Raw genomic sequence first — 18,564 nt, forward strand, 5'->3', positions numbered from 1 at the left:
ACAGTGTCAAGTTTGGGCTCCCTCTCCAGGCGCAGGCCCCCAAGCTGGACTGGTCAATGGCTGGTCACTCCCACAAGCTGGCACTACTACTACCGCAGCACATCTTACAGGCAGGACAGATTGTACGTCTAAGGTTTTGTAGCTGGGGAAAAAAGGAGAAAAATGTCAATGAAATGATTCTTAATGATATTCTGCTATACTCATAGATCAGTGCCTAGCCTAACTGTCATCAGAGAGGCTTCCTCCAGCAGATATAGAGACCCACAGCCAAACATTAGGCAAGGACAGAGGAACCTTGCAGAAGAGGGGCATTAAGGGTTGAAGAACCCAGAGCAGTCAAGGATACCACAAAAACAAGGCCCACAGAATCAACTAAGCAGGGCTCATAGGAGCTCACAGAGACTGAAGCAACAAACACGGACTCTTTATGGGCCTGAGCCAGGTCCTCTGCATATATATTATGGTTGTTAGCTTGGTGTTCTTGTGTTTACAGTGGGCGGAGGGGTGGGTGTCTCTGACTCTTTTGCCTGCACTTGGGGCCCTTTCTCCTGCTGGGATGCCTCATCCAACCATGATGTGAGGGGTGGTGTCTAGTCTTACTGTAATTGTTAAGCCTTGTTCAGTTGATGTCCCCGGGAGGCCTGCCCTCTTTTGAAAGGGAAATGAAGGAGTGGATCTGGGGGAGAAGGGAGTTGGGGGAGGTACTGGGAGAAACTGAGGGAGGGAAAACTGCAGTCAATATGTAATGTATATGAGTGAATAAAAAAAATCCTTCAACTTTGTTTCAAAAAGCAAGGATCAAATACTATTAAAGCTATTATCATCTCTAGAAAATTTAAATTCACTTCATAGCCCAAAATCACTAGAGAATGTTATTGATCCAATGACATCTCAGGCACTGAAAACTCAGATTCTCAAGAGAGTCAATACTGATCCCTTAGGCCCCAGCAATAAACTCCCTGAGGGGGAGAAAACACACCAGAGCATTGGGGGGCAATCAGCCTGCTCCAGATGCAGGCAGTGAATCTGAGCCACTCAAGGGTAAGTAAAGCAGTTACACATCTCCGCAGTGTTTGCAGAAACTGGCAACGCAAAGGAGCTGCAGCAGAGCCTAGCCTGGTTTACAAGGGGGTTCTCCATCACCGGTGATGTAATAAAATGCTGAGGGGTTGGGATCTCAGTATTGTCTGGGAAACTATATGAATTTACATGAGAACGAATCCCCCAATCATGTTACAAACCAATGGATACTATTTGCCTTTAATGTTTTTTGATAATTCCTTGTGTGCCTTTGGTATGACCTCCTTTTCAGATATGTGTTATGAACATATTTTCTCCCATGCACCATGCCTTTTCATACCCTTATCCATTTTTAAGCAAAAATAAGTTTAAATTTTCATAAGGTTTTATTTCTTTATTTCTAAAGTTATTAGCCTACACTAGTTAATTTTTCTCAACTGTTACATCTTATATAACATGATGAAACCTTTGAATATAATGCTTAAGAGAGCTCTACTCAGCTCTGTGACTTTAAATTTTGTCTTGTTATTTTATCAAAAAGTCATGACTTTATGTTAGCTTTAAATATATGATATATTTTGAGTTAATTTTGATTTAAGATGTAAAATTTATATTGAGTTCATTCTTATCCTTAAATAGTCAAGCATCCTAGCATCCTACTGAAAGACTTTTGCATTTTTATAAAATTCAGAGGGTTAGACCTGTGCCTATTGTTTTCTGGGCTCCCTCTGCTCTTCATCTGTGTGGCCCCCCATCCACCAACATCACAATATTTAATAATACAGTGTCAAGATAAATCCTGACAACAGGGTACTGGCTTGTTTCAATTTACTCTTTGGGAAGTCTTGCTTAAATAGTCAAACAACTTTTTCCTTCCACTTGAATTATAAAATAGCCTAGTCTATATCTAGAGAAAAGCCTTACAGATTGTTAATTGTACCCTATTGTGTGTCAATTTCAGGAAAATTAACATCACATTATGCTGAGATTTTAAACCCATGGAGTTTGTGTCTACCTGTGTAGATCTTTGATTTCATTCATCAAAGTTTTCTGAGTTTTATCACACTAATCCTGCACAGATATGATTAGAATTATACTTAAGTATTCCACTTTAGTGACGATAAATGAGACTTTGATTTCGGCTTCTGCCTTCCATTTTTAATATGCAGAGCTGATTTCTCGATAGTCATCTTGAATTCTACAGCTTTGATGAAGTGAACTGCGAGCTCTACAAGATGACTATAGATTCCTTGGGACCTTCTGTATTATTCATGTCACCTGCAAATGCAGACAGGTGTATTTCTTTCCTCTCTAACATGTGTGATTTTTATTCCTCTTCCATCTTCATCCTACTAACTAGTATTTCTGAGAGCACAAGGAATAGCCGTGATGATGACATGTTTATCTAAGGAGGCAGGCATTCATATTTATAGATGTTCTTCATCAAACCGAGAAAGTTCCTTCTATTCATAGTTTAAATCTTCTCTTTTTCTTTAGTCTTCTGTCATACAACACATCCTGACCGAAGCCTCCCCTCCCTTCCCTCCTCTCAGTTCCCCAACACCTCCTCTCTCCCCTAGATTGCTCCTCCATTTCCCTTCAGAAATAAACAGGCCTCCCAGGGATATCAACCAAACACAGAAAAAAAAAAGCAGTAAAATTAAACACAAACCCTCAAGCAGGGCTGTACAAGGCAACCAGTAGGAGGAAAAGGGTCCCAAGAGTCTGAGACATGCCCCCACTCTCACTGTTAGAAGTGCCGCAAAAACCCAAACTAAACAACCAAATCACATATGCAGAGGGCTTTGCACAGACCCATACAGGCTCTGTAATTGCCAGTCAGTCTCTGTGAGACCCTATGAGCCCTGCTTAGTTGACCCTGTGGGCATGTTCTCCTGGTATCCTTAACCCCCTGGCTCCTATAATTCTTCTGTGGAGTTTACTGAACTCAGCCTAATGTGTGGCTATGAATCTCTGCATCTACTCCTATCAGCTGATAGAGGAGTCTCTTTGATGTTAATTGGACTAGAAACCCAGATACGAGTAGAGCAGAAATACATTAGAAATTATTTCATTGACTATTTTTTTTAATCTTTTTTTGTCAGCCACGTTTGGTTCTACCCTAGGTCGCTGGCCCATCCAGCTTCTGATGCTGGCTATCCAGGCAGTATGAGGCATGGGTTCCTTCCCATGGCATGGGTGTCAAGTTAGGTTAGCCATCGGTTGGCCACACCACAACTCTAAGCCACCACTGTCCTAGCACATCTTGCAGTGGGGGCAGGGTATGAGTCAAAGGTTTTGTGGCTGAATCGGTGTTCCTTTTTTTAAAGTCATAACCAAGTGTTGAATTATGCCGAATGTTTTCCCCAAACCTCACACAGTCCTTAATTTTCTTCTCTAGATTGTTTATGATAAATCATATGTTTTCATATTCTGAAATGACCTCTTGCTATAGCAGCTAACCACACTATGTAATATAAGTCTTGCCTCTCTCTCACCCTCTCCTCCTCTCTCTCTCTCTCTCTCTCTCTCTCTCTCTCTCTCAATTTCTCTTTCTCTCTGTCTCCCCCTCTAAGATTTGCAAGTATTTGTGAAATGATCTCCCTTCAAAAGCCATCTGAGTTTGGGGTAGTGGGAAGCCTATTTCTTTTTTCATACTATTTGTATCCCCCCCCCCAGTTTTACCCATTTTTCTGCAATTTTTTTCTATAGATGAATAAAAATTTTTAATTTTCATTAGTTTATTATTATTCAGTATATGCAATATATCCATTGCATATATTCCTATTTCATATGTCCATAGTTTCATTATACATTTGTCTGTTGATGAGCATCTAGGATGGTTCCATTTTCTTGCTGTTATGAATGTAACAACAATAAGCATGGATATGTAAGTGTATCTGTGATAGTTCTCTAGATGTATGCTCAGGAGAGCTGTAGATATATCATAGAGTAGTTCTATTTTTTTGTTTTGATATAATGTAGCTACAACATGTCTTCCTTCAATTTTCTCTCTCTAAACCTTTCCACATGCTCTTCGAATTCTCAACCTCTAATTTCTTAATGAGTTCATATGTGCATATGCATTTATTTCTATATATAACCTCTTTAGTCCATATATTGATACTTATATGTCTGTTTTCAGGGCTTACCATTTAGCACTGAACAACCATTGATGTGCTCTCCCCTGGAGAAGTGTAGGTGAACACAAATAGAGTAGTCCTACACTAGCTCGGAATTAGGTATAATAAAAGGAGCCGGGCGGTGGTGGCGCACGCCTTTAATCCCAGCACTCGGGAGGCAGAGGCAGGCGGATCTCTGTGAGTTCGAGACCAGCCTGGTCTACAAGAGCTAGCTCCAGGACAGGCTCTAAAGCTGCAGAGAAACCCTGTCTCGAAAAACCAAAAAAAATAAAATAAAATAAATAAAAGGTTCTTTATTTAAGGGGATAGACTCAGATCACAGTCCTCTACAAGAGCAGGGAACAGAATGTTTTGACACCTTTGTGGCCATAGCTGCAGGATGTATTCCTGGATTCTCTTTTCTATTTTTGTGTCTCTGTTTTTGTACGGGTACCAGGTTCTTCATCACTATAGTGAGGTAATATCACTATAGTGATATTATACAGGTGTGATAAAATCACTAGATGTATCCTTCCCACTTAGAATTGCTTTGACTGGAGTTGGCTTTGTCTCTTCAAATTAATAGCATTTTACTTAGTTCTCTAAAGGATGTAACTGATATTTTTGATGAGAATTGCATTGAGTCTGTAGATAGCTTTTGGTAACAGACTTTTTGCAAATTAATTCTAACGATCCAGGAGCATGGATGGTCTTTCTATATCTAGCATCTTCTTCAATTTCTTCCTATACTGTCTTAGTTTTCATTTTAGAGGTATTTTATTTCCATGATTAGGCTTATTTCAGGATGCATTTTAATCTATTGTTAATCTCCCCTAAGTTATTTTTAAGTAAGTTCATTGTTTGAGTACATAAAAACTACTAATATTTGTACATTGAGTTTTGTATCCCACAACTTTACTGAAAGTGTTTACTAAATCTATCTAAGGGTTCTATACTAGAGTCTGTATGGTCTTTTCAGTATAGAACACATCTGCAAATCAGATAACTTGGCTTTTTCTGAGAAGTATTCTCCACTTTAAAATGAATCATGGATCAAATGCACTGATTTATAATGTGGCTTTTAAGAATTGATATGGAAAAATTACTTAGAAACTGATAGGTATTAGGAGTGCTTTTTAGGAAGAGTTAACTCAAATAAAATGAATCAAAGCAGAAGAAACGGTTAATATGAGGAAATCACTGAGATTTTCTCCTTTGTCCTCTCCTCTCGTTCTTCTCTAGATTTTTAGTGGCAATGACACAAGAAAATGAGACTGAAGTCCAGGGTTTCTATCTTCTGGGATTTGGGGTCCAGCATGATACTCAGTGTGTTCTCTTTATGGTGTTTCTTTTGATCTACGTGACATCCATGGTGGGAAACACTGGGATGATCCTCCTCATCAACACGGACTCCAACTTCAGACTCCCATGTACTTTTTCTTACAACATCTGGCTTTTGTTGATATCTGCTACACATCTGCCATCACTCCCAAGATGCTGCAAAACTTTGTAGCAGGGGACAGATCCATATCATTTGGAGGATGTGTAGTGCAATTGCTGATGTATGCCATCTTTGCCACTTGTGACTGCTACCTCCTGGCAGCTATGGCGGTGGACCGCTATGTCGCTATCTGCAAACCACTTCACTATCCCATAGTGATGTCCCGAAAAGTCTGCATCCAGATGGTAGCTGGTTCCTACCTCGTCGGGTCAATAAACTCCTCGGTACACACGGGATTTACATTTTCATTGTCATACTGCAAATCAAATCGCATCAATCACTTTTTTTTGTGATGTTCCCACAATTATTAGCCTTTCATGCTCCAACATTGATACCAACATCAGGCTTCTTGTTGTCTTTGTTGGGTTTAACCTGATGTTCACTGTGTTGGTCGTTATCTTTTCCTACATATACATCATGGCCACCATCCTAAAGATGTCCTCCACTGCAGGAAGGAGGAAAACCTTCTCCACGTGTGCCTCCCATCTGACCGCAGTCACCATTTTCTACGGAACCCTCGCTTACATGTACTTACAGCCTCATTCTGACAGCTCTGAGGAGAATATGAAGGTGGCCTCTGTGTTTTATGGCATTGTGATTCCCATGTTGAACCCTCTGATCTACAGCTTGAGAAACAAGGAGGTCAAAGATGCTATAAAACTGACAAGGATAAAGTTCTTTAGATTTGATACACCACAATAAAAAAAATCACCATATCAAATAGTGAGAATAATTATGTAACCGTATTTAATAATTATGAAATTTAAAGCAACGGGTTCTTGAATGATGATTGCTACCATTAATGCATTTAATCTTATAATATGCAGTATATTCAGTAACTTCTTCTGAAACTTACATTTGAAACTTGTAGTTTAAAATTTCTGTTTCATACTACAATGGAGAGAACTTTATGGAGATTATTATAGACATCAACAAATATACAAAAACTTTATCAAATACTTTTAAAAATATCTTTAAATACTTAATTGCATCCAGTGGTGGGCCAGGGTTGCATTTGGTCAAGTTGTTGGTCAAGGGGGTCCCATGGAGATCCCCAAACAACCCAGGCTGATGCAAGAGCAGAGAGTTGCTCTCCAAAACCTCAGTGTCTGGAGAGCACACTGAAGAGGACAACATCCACACAGCTCAGGAAATGCAGAGAGGTCAAGCTGGTGCCTTCATGAAGCCTTTGCTAGTCTGTTTGGTGCGAGAAGGTACTCTGGAGGCCATAGAAAGAGAAACCTGGAACCAACCCAGTCACAAAACCCTCCACCTACAGTCTGTCCTGCCTGCAAGATGTGCTGGAGGAATTGGGGTGCAGAACTTGTGGGATGGCCAACCAGTATCTCCTTAAACTTGAGGCCTACACCACGAGAGAGAGTCCTTGCCCTACATTGCCTGTGTGGCCAGGAATTAGAGACTGGATAGCCTGTAGACCTAGGGTAGAACCAAATACTACTGTGAAAAAATAATCAATGAAATGTTTCAAAGTGAATCTCAGTACTCACAGATTGATGCCTTATCTGGTCATCATCATCAAGAGGCTTCCTCAGATGGCAGATGGGAGCAGGTGCAAAGACCCACAGCTAAACATAATGGAGCCAGAGAGTCTAAATCGGAGGGCTCCAACGGGTTCCTCCTGTAGCAGATCAGGGATCCTCCATGGAAAAGGATGAGGAAAGACTTTACGAGTCAGAGGAGATGGAGGAAACAAGGAGAACCTGGCCCACTGGATTACCTAAGCAGGGTTCACATGGTCTCACAGAGACCGAGGCAGCAAGCAGGGAGTCTGCTTGGGTCTGCAGCATATCCTCTGCATATAAGTAGTCTATGGCTCTTAGCTTGGCATTTTTGTGGGGCTCCCAACAGCAGAAACAGGTTTGCTTCTGACTCTTTTGGTTTTTCTTTAGAATCCTTTCCTCCTATTGGGTTGCCCGTCCAGCCTCAATATGAGGACCTTTGCCTTGTCTTGTTGTGTCTTGCTTTGAATGGTTGGCTGTTATCTCTTGGATCCCTGCTCTTTTCTGAAGGGAAACAGGAGGGAATAACTTTGGGAGAAAAAGGAGGGGAACTAAAAGAAGTAGAAGAAAAGGAAACTATGGTCAGGATGTATTGCAGGAGAGAAAAATCTATTTTCAATAAAAAAAATACTTCAATGGCTATGAAAACCTTTATCTATATATAATAAATATTAAAATTGGATTTTGTTATTTTATTATACGTTGAGTTTCATAAATCTCTTACAATGAAATCTTTTGTAAATTCTATCCACATTATTGCAAAAAATCTGAATATGAAATAAATGTATTAATTTTTAAACTGTTTTGCTTTTCAAGCTATTCCTCCCATCCCACGTTCCCATCACTATAACATTCCATGGCACTTTATCCCTTACTTTTTCACTAGCAACTTCATTATTTTCAATCTACACTAATCTTCCCTATGAACTGTAAATTCACAACTACTTTTTATTTCTATCCCTAGTGAGATAAGTGAGAAAGAGATGGCCCCAAAATTTATCCTTGATCATTCATTTACAAAAAGACATACAAATCACTTTTGTTCAGACGGACAGCTTTAGAACAGACAAAACAGAGAACTCCTGCTTTGTAGTAGGCCGGGAGAATGGCTTCAGTTACTTCAGTACGGTCATTGCACCATCTCTGTATGAAGTGCCATCCCGGCACTCATCGTCTCTGCTGAGAGTTCTCTTCCTCCCTCCAAAAAAAAAAAAAATGCTCTTGGCATCCTTTGGAATCCCATTGATTTCCCTATTGGCTACACATTATCAAGCCCCAGTGCAATTCTGACCAAGACTGGGGTAAGACTTATGGATGGCATTGCTCAGCATAAATTCTGTGTTACTCTCTGACACCTCACCAGATGGGATTCGTCTTGCTATATATTTGCACGTTAACACTGAAATTGAGTCTGTGTTAAAGCAGGAAAGACATTCATTTATATCTAGCATAGAATGGTTGACACTAATTTGTTAGGTATTTATTACAGGTATTTTTAAGTTTTCAAGTGACTGTACAAAGAATGCACAGACAGAATCTCTTGCTTCTCAGTAAATGATAAAGCACACTATCAGTAAACTGACATCAGCAAACCAGCATCCCATGTAGAGTTCAACAGAGTGACGTTTTAGAGGAGTTTGGAATACACTGTGCTAGTTCAGGCTAGAGACTGGAAGTATTTTTTGACCCTCTTGGTGTTCTGAGGCTGCAGTGCAATTCTGGACATAGAGACTGAGGTGAGCTTCCTAGGTTGAGAATACTACACACACTGCCCTACCAGAGAGAGGAATCTTCCCCGAGGAGCATGGAATTACTACAGCTGGTTTCCTTCGGTGTTTTTACTAAACACTCCACTTGTTGACCCCTTGCTGTTTTATCCTTTTGCTATGATAAATTATATTTGCAAGTACAATGCTATTCTGGCCACTTAGTTAATTTTCTCTGTAAACAAAAGAATATTCTTTTAAATTTTGCTTATTGTTATTTTTATGTGCATGACTGTTTTGCTTCCACATATCTATGTACCGTGTGTGTGTCTGGTGCCTGCAGAGGCCAGAAGAGGGCACTGGATTCCTAAGAACAGGAATGACACACAATTGTGAGTTTCTATCCAAATATATAGCTTAAAAGATGTTTCTGAGGCAAGAAGTTGAGAGACGCCATGGAAGAAGGACCAATTTTAGAACCAGGATAAAACAATCTCTACTTCACAAGCAGTGAACCAAGTTCAGTATGAGACGGTAGAAAAGACGGATCCCTCACTCTGTGCTCAAAGGCCAGCACCTTTAAGTGCAGGATTTCTCAGGGCAGGAAGCCTTTGCTTCCACGCTAAAGTGCACCTATTTAGGTAGCTGACTCTGCACTCTAACCATTATTGTTTTGCCCTTAATTTGGAAGAACATGGGAGAGATGGACTGTGGCAGACATTCTCTGAAGGCCAACCAGCCAGCATGTTTGACAACTCCATTTTCCAGAGTTGCTAGGTAAGATAAAAGCTACCAGCTCATTAGAGTTAGTTTGTTCCTTGAAGACCAATTAACTTGGGTTTCATAATAGCACTATAAACAAATGCAACTCAAAATTTCTTATCCCAAAGATTTCAAGTTGAAATATTTTCTGTAACGTGTAACATTCCCTTTAAGTAGGGATATCTTTGGGAAATAAACTCCTAGTGAATAAAGAAAGAACAGTTGTGGGTTTTGTTTAAGACCCATTGTGATGCCATCTCTCCAAAAAGCTGCATCTCTAATGCCCTTAAATTTGGGTCAAATTTTCCATATTTTCCAGAAAACACCAGGTTTTTTATGAGTTCAATAGCAAATCTTTATATCTAGAGCTAAGCACAATTCCTTATATCCATGTTTGAAAAACAAGTTCATCCTGACTTGTAGCAAGAAATAACAAGTAACTGTTAAGTAATAAGGCAACACAATAACAGAAAAAGAAGCTAATAGTTCATAATAAAAATAACGAAAAAAGCTGATCTCTCTAAAAATTTTGAATTTAGTCAGTAACATATAACTTCTTAACATTGTTTACAAACCCAATTTCATCTCAGCTCCTGTAACTACATGCTCTCAAGGGAGTGAATATTGATTCCCTTGTCCCCAACTATGAATTCCCTATTGGGTAGGAAACATTCAGGGAGGTCTTTATGATGGGCAGAATGATCTGCAGCACAGAGATCATTCTGGAGGCAACCATGGATATTCTGGAAGCAAGTTAAAGAAAGCAAAAACCAGTGAGGATCCCAACATTTTCTGTGCATTGCTGCAACAGGTAGGGAAATGAAAGGGTTCAGCGTAAGTTCCAGAATGTTCCACTTCCTCCCTGGTGCCATCGTGGAAATAGAGTGAGGAAACCTGAATTGTCCAGGGAGGATGAGTCAACAAAGGATCAAATAGCCAGACGGTAGAACGAATCTAACCCCCTTCATGTTCTATTAGCCCATGTATAACTGAGTACTGCGCCATTCAGTGCCCTGTGGCGGGTGAGTTTCTGTCAGTCATGAAGTGAAATTGATGAGCTGAGCTTGCAGTTTAATATCTCCTCTCTCCGTGTCTCTCTCCCTCCCATCACCATGACCACCAGAAATTTTTATCTGTCCTCAGTGCAAACAGCATCTTCCAGGCACACCAGGACTGACGCACACATGAACACAAAGACTGTGTGACCGCAAACGAGACTTCCAACAGGTTCAAACCAGACAAGATTTCAGCATGGAAAGGAGGAAATGGACACAAAGTCCCGCTCCTAACCAAGAAGCTATTTGCAATTGATACCTGCTGGGAAAGTTCTCTCCAATGTAGAGTCAGTGGGTATATCAACCACACTCCAGGGGAGGCCCTATGCCCAGGAACTGTTCCCCAACACAAAACAGACCCATGGATTCTTGTAAATGTGTGTGTGTGTGTGTGTGTGTGTGTGTGTGTGTGTGTGTGTTTGTTTCATTTTGTTTTGTCTAGATTCTTTACCATACTGGTTTTTTTTTAAATTCATTTGATTTTCTTTTGTTTTGTTTTGAGAGAGAGGAAATTACATGAAGTTGGAAGGGTAGGAAAGTAGGGAAAAAATAGAATCAAAATATGTTGTATGAAAAAAATGTAACAAGAATGAGGAAAAGGAAAATTAGAAAATAAGTAAAATTCTATAAAATATATGTTGAATATTTCACACTGTGCATATCAAACTATAAAACCCTTTTCTCAGTGTGCAACATGATGTGGGCCCCTTTCCATAAGTCTATATATTCATATTAATTCGAGAGTTCATACATCAGTCTGAAAATGACTCTACCACCGTCTCACTAGCCTTGTTTTTAAACATTTGCTTTCATTAATCACTAGGTTGTATGTGTTGCCTTAAGAAAGTCTGTGAGCCCGTCTTACAGGAGTCAAAACTGAGCCCGAGAGAGCAAAGTCCCCTGTCACTATGAAACTGTGGGTAAGAATCAAAAGCAAGTCCGTCTGTGCCTGGACACCGAACAATGGTGTCGTTAAATGAAGCTTTGGAAGTATATGGACTCATCAGAGGGTTAACTCGCTCAGAATACTCAGGTAGTCTGAATTCAGTTGATTAGCAAATACCTTCATTGTGCTCAATGTTGGTGTGTGTGTGTGTGTGTGTGTGTGTGTGTGTGTGTGTGTGTGCGCGCGCGCGCGCACACACACACACACACATGTCTGTGCACACATGCGAGCACACATGTGTAGTTTCATATGCCTTATTTCTTGAGCTCTAGAAAACTCTCACCTTATATATTACTTAAAGTCAAAATGATTATGGTAGCCCTGATTGTATTTTTTCTCAGATGTACCCTGTTTTGTTTATCTCGTGGTATTTCAAAGAGCCAATGAAGCCCACGGTAGCAGCAAACTTGGAGTGCTCTGTGCCCACCACTACGGACTTTCCTATACAAAACTAACCTTAGCGCCGGGCGGTGGTGGCGCATGCCTTTAATCCCAGCACTCGGGAGGCAGAGGCAGGCGGATCTCTGTGAGTTTGAGACCAGCCTGGTCTACAAGAGCTAGCTCCAGGACAGGCTCTAAAGCTGCAGAGAAACCCTGTCTCAAAAAACCAAAAAAAAAAAAAAAAAAAAAAAAAAACAAAAAAAAAACTCACCTTAGCACCTGTGGAGCTGCCCGTAGCTCTGCCTGCCGTCCCTGGCAGCTGAATACAGGAGAATTGCTGAAACTAGATTAACTCAGGGTTACGTGGGAAAATTCACAAACGTAACAATTCACTTGCTGATTTTTCTTTAATCGTCTCTTTCTCCAATAAGTGAGACTATGGACATGTTCATAAATGTACATGAGTGTGAATGACCATTGTATGTGGTCATTAATTTATTTATAATATTTACCTTTGACTGGAGATATTGCTAGTAGAAACATAGGTTTATTTTGACTGTTTGCAAAATACCCTCAACATAACAGCTAATTTACTTTTCTAATTAAAAAAATACATTTATTCCTGTGTATCCACAATTCTAATCAAAACTTAGCACTTTAATTGATGAACAAAATTACATCCTAATGAAGTTTTCATAACTCTCATTAATGCTGTATATCTTTACATAATCCTGTTGACCATTTAGATTTTCTTTCTTCAACAATTGACTTGTTCATATCTTTCATAAAACTTTCTATTACATGAATTTATAGAAAGTATATATATATATATACTGGACTTTTAATATTTATGTGTTTTGAAAACAAATTTGCATAGCTAAATTCCAATCTTACTTCTTTTGGTACTGTTGCATGTTTCAGTAGGGGTTCATTTTTTCAAATGTTGTGTGTAGATGGTAGAAGTCTATGTGTGAGTGGTGTGTATGGATATGGCTGATTGGGTATGTGTATGCACTAGAGGACGATGCTGGCCGTCTTGCTCCTTATTCCTTTGAAAAGAGGTCTCTAATTTAACCTGGACCCAGGATAGTGGCCAGCAAGCCCTAGCAATCCCTATATCTCTATGTAGGTTACAGGAACCTGTGCACCAATGCCCAATTTTTTACATGGATGTTGGGATCTAAGCTTGGCGGTTGCACAGAAAGTACCCTTACCCTGTGAGCCCCATCTATGGCCTCAGAATTTCCTAGAGTCATGACTTCTGTTGTATGATTTATCTAAATCTTTTCTGTATTGCTAAGTCACAAGCAGTCAGCATTGCTTTTCTCAAAACATAGGTGTTGAAGTCTATAATACATTAGAAAACAATTTTAGTAAAGCATAAAGTTGGAACTCAACATGATTTATTTATCCGTAAGCATTTATAGCACCACAGCATATTTTAACATCTCCTGTGACTCTGTACTTCATTTCCTCCCTCCAACCCTTCCACAAACCCTTCCTTGCTCTTTCAAATCCATAGCCTCTTTCTTCATTAGTTGTTACTACATATGTATATGTGTGTGTGCATGTGTGCACCTAAATATAGCCTGTTCAATCGGTACACTGTCACTTGTATGCATGTTTTTCCCGACTGACCACTGGTGCTGATGTGCTCTTCCATGGAGACCATTTCCCCCATTATCAGCATTTCTGAGTTGACCATTGCTCCTGGAGTAGGCTTGAGGCCTCACGGACTTTGCCCGTCCACTCTGACATACATATTGGTCTCATTCTTGTTCAGCTCATGTTTGGAAAGTCATGCTGGTGAGACCTTACTCATGGAGCTTCTGACTCATTTAGGAGACAGAATCTCACAGAAAACTCCTGATCCTCTGGCTTTTATCTCCCCTCTTCAGCAATGCCCCTACCACAGAGCCTCAGGTACAGGTGTATTTTACAGATGTAACTTCTGGCACAGAGCTCCACAACTCTGCATTTTTGTTGACAGTGGTTTTCTGGAGTGGTCTCCATCTGCTGCGAAGAGAAGTTTCCTTGATTAAGGGTGAAAACCGCACTTACCTGTGAGCAGATAGACAAATGTTTAGGTTATCGTTAGGGATTGTGCTGGTTTAGTAAGGTGGTGGTTGGAGATTTTCCTCCAATAACCATGGCTTCTCTACCTCTGAGTAGTTGACTAGTTTTCCAGTGCCAGGCATGGTTTCTCTCTTGTGGAGTAGGTCTTAAGTCCAATTATAGAGCTGTCGGTACTGCCAAAGTATGCGTGCCATGCTGCTCATTGATGTGGTTTATAGGCATCATAGCTGGGTAGGACTGCTGGTTGCCTCCTTTCTTTGGAAGCCTGCACAGTTTTTCTCAGCTTCACTGATGGGCTCTTCTACTCTCAAGCCAGTTTCATGCTGTCTTCATAATTACCATTTCATAATAACTTCTTCTGTGTGGCAAAACAAGTTGTTCCCTCAACTTATTTTTCCTTTCAAATTCCACGTAGAATTGTCAAGTTGAACATAAAATCTCCTCAGATATGTAACTGGAACGACAGAGAATTTATAGGTGAATATGATAAAAAAAATATATAATGGTAGAATTCTGCAATATCTTCCAAGAAATCGGTGTTTGTATCTTCAAGCATTAGGCAAAGCTAATCCCTTAATACAGAACATAAATATTCTCTGCTATATTTACATTTAGATTTTTAAATCTGGCTGAAATGTTCGTTTTTCTTTGTTGTAGTTTTGTTTTTGTTTTCCTTTTGTTTAGCTGGGGTTTTGTTGAGGTTTACAGCTTCTTACGCACACCCCTCATTACCTCCTGTCATCCCCTCCCGCTCCTGCTAAAATTCTTCCTTTTCCCAACTAGTCCTCCTCTTGCTTTCCTGTGTTTTGTGTGCAACGGGGGCCTTTTGCAAGTGACCCTAGCTATTGCGTGTTTATGATCGCAACAGCCACGTCACATCTAGAACCCAGCCTTTCAGAGCACTCCTTCGCATCCCCCAGCTCCTGTGGTCTCTCTACTCAATGCTCCCCAGTGCTCCCTGGGGCTCAGATCTCTACTCACTGCTCCACAGTGCTTCCTGGGGCTCAGATCTCTACTCACTGCTCCACAGTGCTCCCTGGGGCTCCGATGGGTGATGCAGATGCCCCATTTAGAGCTGAGCACTAGGAAGCCCCTCACTTTCCACACTTTAATGAATAATGAGCCTTTGCTTTGACCACAATCCACCAATCACTAAAAGAGGCTTCTCTACCTAAGGCTCCACGCTACAGAAGTCTGTGGGTATAAACATAAGCATTTCCAAGGCAGTTTGACAACATGTTTATTTAGCAAACCATCAGTAGTAGATTGCCCCATAAGAACCACAACTCTCCCAGTCATAGGCTTTTGACCAGGTATACGGTAACACAAATGTATTCCTGCCCATAAATCTTTCTCAGATCCAACCAGAAAGTGGTTGATTTCCTCCAGAATAGTCATCCAGTAGACATACTTTGACCAACAGGTTGATATTATAGCACACAGAGTTGAGTTGAGTTATAGTACAAATCATTTTTTTAGTATTGCCTTCTTTTTCCATAAAATAGATATCTATGCATTAGCCTAGTATTAAATGACTTTACTGGACCTACTAAGAATTTATCAGATTATTACTTCAGGATAATTGGATTACATAAAAATAAAAATAGTCATGATTCTTCCCATATATTTATGTTTACTTTCTTTTTATATCTTTTCCGCCAGCTTGAACCTCAAAAACCATTGTGTATGTGTGTGTATATATATATACAAATATATATATACATATATATATTTGGTCACCTCAGGAATCTTGTATTAATCCTTCATTTATAGGCACAACTTCTCATGACTTTGGGTAATGGTGATGCTCAATAAAGAAATTTTATGAAACCATTTACCAGGGTAACATCATTCATCCCCATTCATGTTCCATAATGTTTCCCAAGAAAGATTGTTAACCTTTGCCAAATAGTGTTTGATATCTTCGGACATGTTATGGCTCCTGACCTTTACTATATCAACATAGAAAATTGTTTCAACTAATTTTCTGATGTTAAAAATGTTCTCATTCCTTAGACAAATATAACTTGATATTGATAACTTAGAAAAAATGACTTTCCCTTTATTCGTTTTTTTTCTTGCAAATACATTTTACAGGAGGTTTTCTTCTCTTAATTTTATTTACTCTATCCCTAGACAAGAGAAAAGGCACATTTGGTTTGTGAATCTGAAAACACCCTGGCAAGTTCTGTTCTTTCTCATGTAAAGAACATGCAGCCTGTTGAAGCCCATGACCTACAATACCTAAAACGTGACCTCTAATCTGTTGCTGAAACTAATTGGATCTATACAATCTACTCATTTTAGGTCTTCCACCAATGACTAAAAGTGATAGTTTGGTACCCATATAATACACCTTGTTTTTAATTTATCAGTTAAGTGCAAACCTAGAAGGAAAAGGAATGGATATTTATTGATGTTTGCTTTAATCTCTGTAATCATGGTTGGATTTAAAATGTTTGCATCTATAGTCCCAAATTAGTGAAATTTTAACTTTCTTTCCTCATATTGAATTTATCCTGGCATTTATGTTATCTTAGCCTCATAAAATGAGTTGGTTAATGTTCTTTTTAGTAATGCTTTAATAAGAGGAATTCTTAAAAGCACCATCCCTTGATGAGATACTGTTGTTAGTTGAGACCTGCCCATTTTCAGCTTATATTGAATTTCTGCTAACCATGGAAGACAGCAATGACACCAAAGTGACTGAATTTATTCTCCTGGGATTTGCTGGTCAGCATGAGTCTTGGCACATCCTCTTTGCGGTGTTCCTAGTGATTTACACAGCCACCTTAGTGGGAAACGTTGGCATGATCCTGCTCATCAAACTCCATTCTTCCCTGCACACCCCCATGTACTTTTTCCTGCAGCACTTGGCTTTTGTTGACCTCTGTTATTCCTCTGCTGTCACTCCCAAGACACTGCAGAATTTTGTGAGCACAAAGCCATCCATCTCCTTCCCTGGGTGCATAGTTCAATTACTGGTCTATGGCACCTTTGTAACCAGTGACTGCTTCATCCTGGCTGCTATGGCTGTGGACCGCTATGTGGCCATCTGCTACCCACTGCGCTATGCTGTCATCATGTCCCAGAGACTCTGCACTCTACTGCTTCTTGGTTCATACACTATGGGCTTCCTAAATGCCTCTGTAAACACAACTTTTACTTTCTTATCAAACTTTTGCAAGTCCAATGCCATTAATCACTTTTTCTGTGATGTACCACCAATTCTTGCCCTATCATGCTCCAGTATTGACCTTAATATCATGGTATTGACAATCTTTGTGGGATTTAACTTGACATTCACTGTATGTGTTGTCATTTTTTCCTATGTATTTATCTTGGCTGCTATCCTAAAGATGTCTTCTGCTGCGGGAAGGAGAAAAGCTTTCTCCACATGTGCATCCCACATGACCACTGTCACCATATTCTATGGAACGCTCTCATACATGTATGTACTTCATGGGACCAACAGATCTCAAGAGCAGGAGAAGGTGGCTTCTGTGTTCTACAGCATTATGATTCCCATGTTAAACCCTCTCATCTACAGCCTAAGAAACCAGGATGTAATAGAAGCCCTGAGGCACACAGGAAACAAATGTTTCTAGCGGGAAACTTGGTCTGCATGTCAACGTGACTCAGCAGGCGAGGCATCAAGGCACTGTCCCTGGTCAGCTTTGGAGATGTGGCAAATGTTCATGCTACACAGAGACATTGCTTAGTTACAATAACATCTAAAAGACTATAATAGAAAACAATTAAATTATCAAATAAATCAGCTTGTTTTTTTTACTGATGAAAAGTAAATCTAAGATCTCTCACATCCTAATCAAGCACTACTAGTGGGTTCATCCAGGTATCTGAATAAAGTATTGATGCTTTGTACATGTTATGAGCCTTTTTTGAAAAAGTAGTCATAAAAAAGTTAAATTATAGTATTTCTCCCCATCTTATAAAGTTTAGTGGAATTATATACATTGTATACAACTATGATATTATCAATTTTCATAAGTAAAATTTTTGAAAACTTCTGTAAGGGTCTAGAATGGTGGTACACACACCTTTAATCCCAGCAATCAGGAGAACAGGAAATACTGAGAAGAACATAAAACCCCTTTTGTGATTCTTTTTCATGTATCTTTAGTCAGTTAAATGGTAAGAACGAGTTGGTGGGAAGATTAATAGGACAGATTTCACCACTTTTCCCAAAACTAGGAATAAACCATAAATATAAAAGATGACTAAGAAACACTGGAGGCTATTGAAAAGGTACAAAAATTATATTTGAATATTATACTATGTAAATATAGACATGTTAGAAAATAATATGAATCTACATTTCTTTGAAATGTACATTAAACATTAATATTCTTCTACGAAGAGTTCTTCATCTTCAAATAGATCCATAGCTAAAATGGGCTGCTTATATGATCATTTCCTTTCAAAAAATATTTTAAAATCTCTTCAAACAGCAT

The 18,564-nt window shown here is 39.5% G+C and overlaps 2 protein-coding genes across 2 annotated transcripts; both read left to right on the forward strand.

Moving 5' to 3' along the window:
- Window positions 1-5,397: 5,397 nt before the first annotated feature.
- On the forward strand, window positions 5,398-6,345 carry LOC119818824 (olfactory receptor 5AK2-like). The gene is given in 3 exon segments (XM_038336614.1): window positions 5,398-5,560; window positions 5,563-5,924; window positions 5,926-6,345. Coding segments are annotated over 3 exon segments (945 nt in total).
- Window positions 6,346-16,767: 10,422 nt separating this feature from the next.
- On the forward strand, window positions 16,768-17,697 carry LOC119819686 (olfactory receptor 5AK2-like). Its single transcript, XM_038338019.1, has one exon. The coding sequence runs from the start codon at window positions 16,768-16,770 to the stop codon at window positions 17,695-17,697; it is 930 nt and encodes a 309-aa protein (XP_038193947.1).
- The last annotated feature ends 867 nt before the right edge of the window (window positions 17,698-18,564 follow it).

Source organism: Arvicola amphibius, chromosome 7, assembly GCF_903992535.2.
Source record: "Arvicola amphibius chromosome 7, mArvAmp1.2, whole genome shotgun sequence".
In the NCBI taxonomy this organism is placed as follows: domain Eukaryota; kingdom Metazoa; phylum Chordata; class Mammalia; order Rodentia; family Cricetidae; genus Arvicola; species Arvicola amphibius.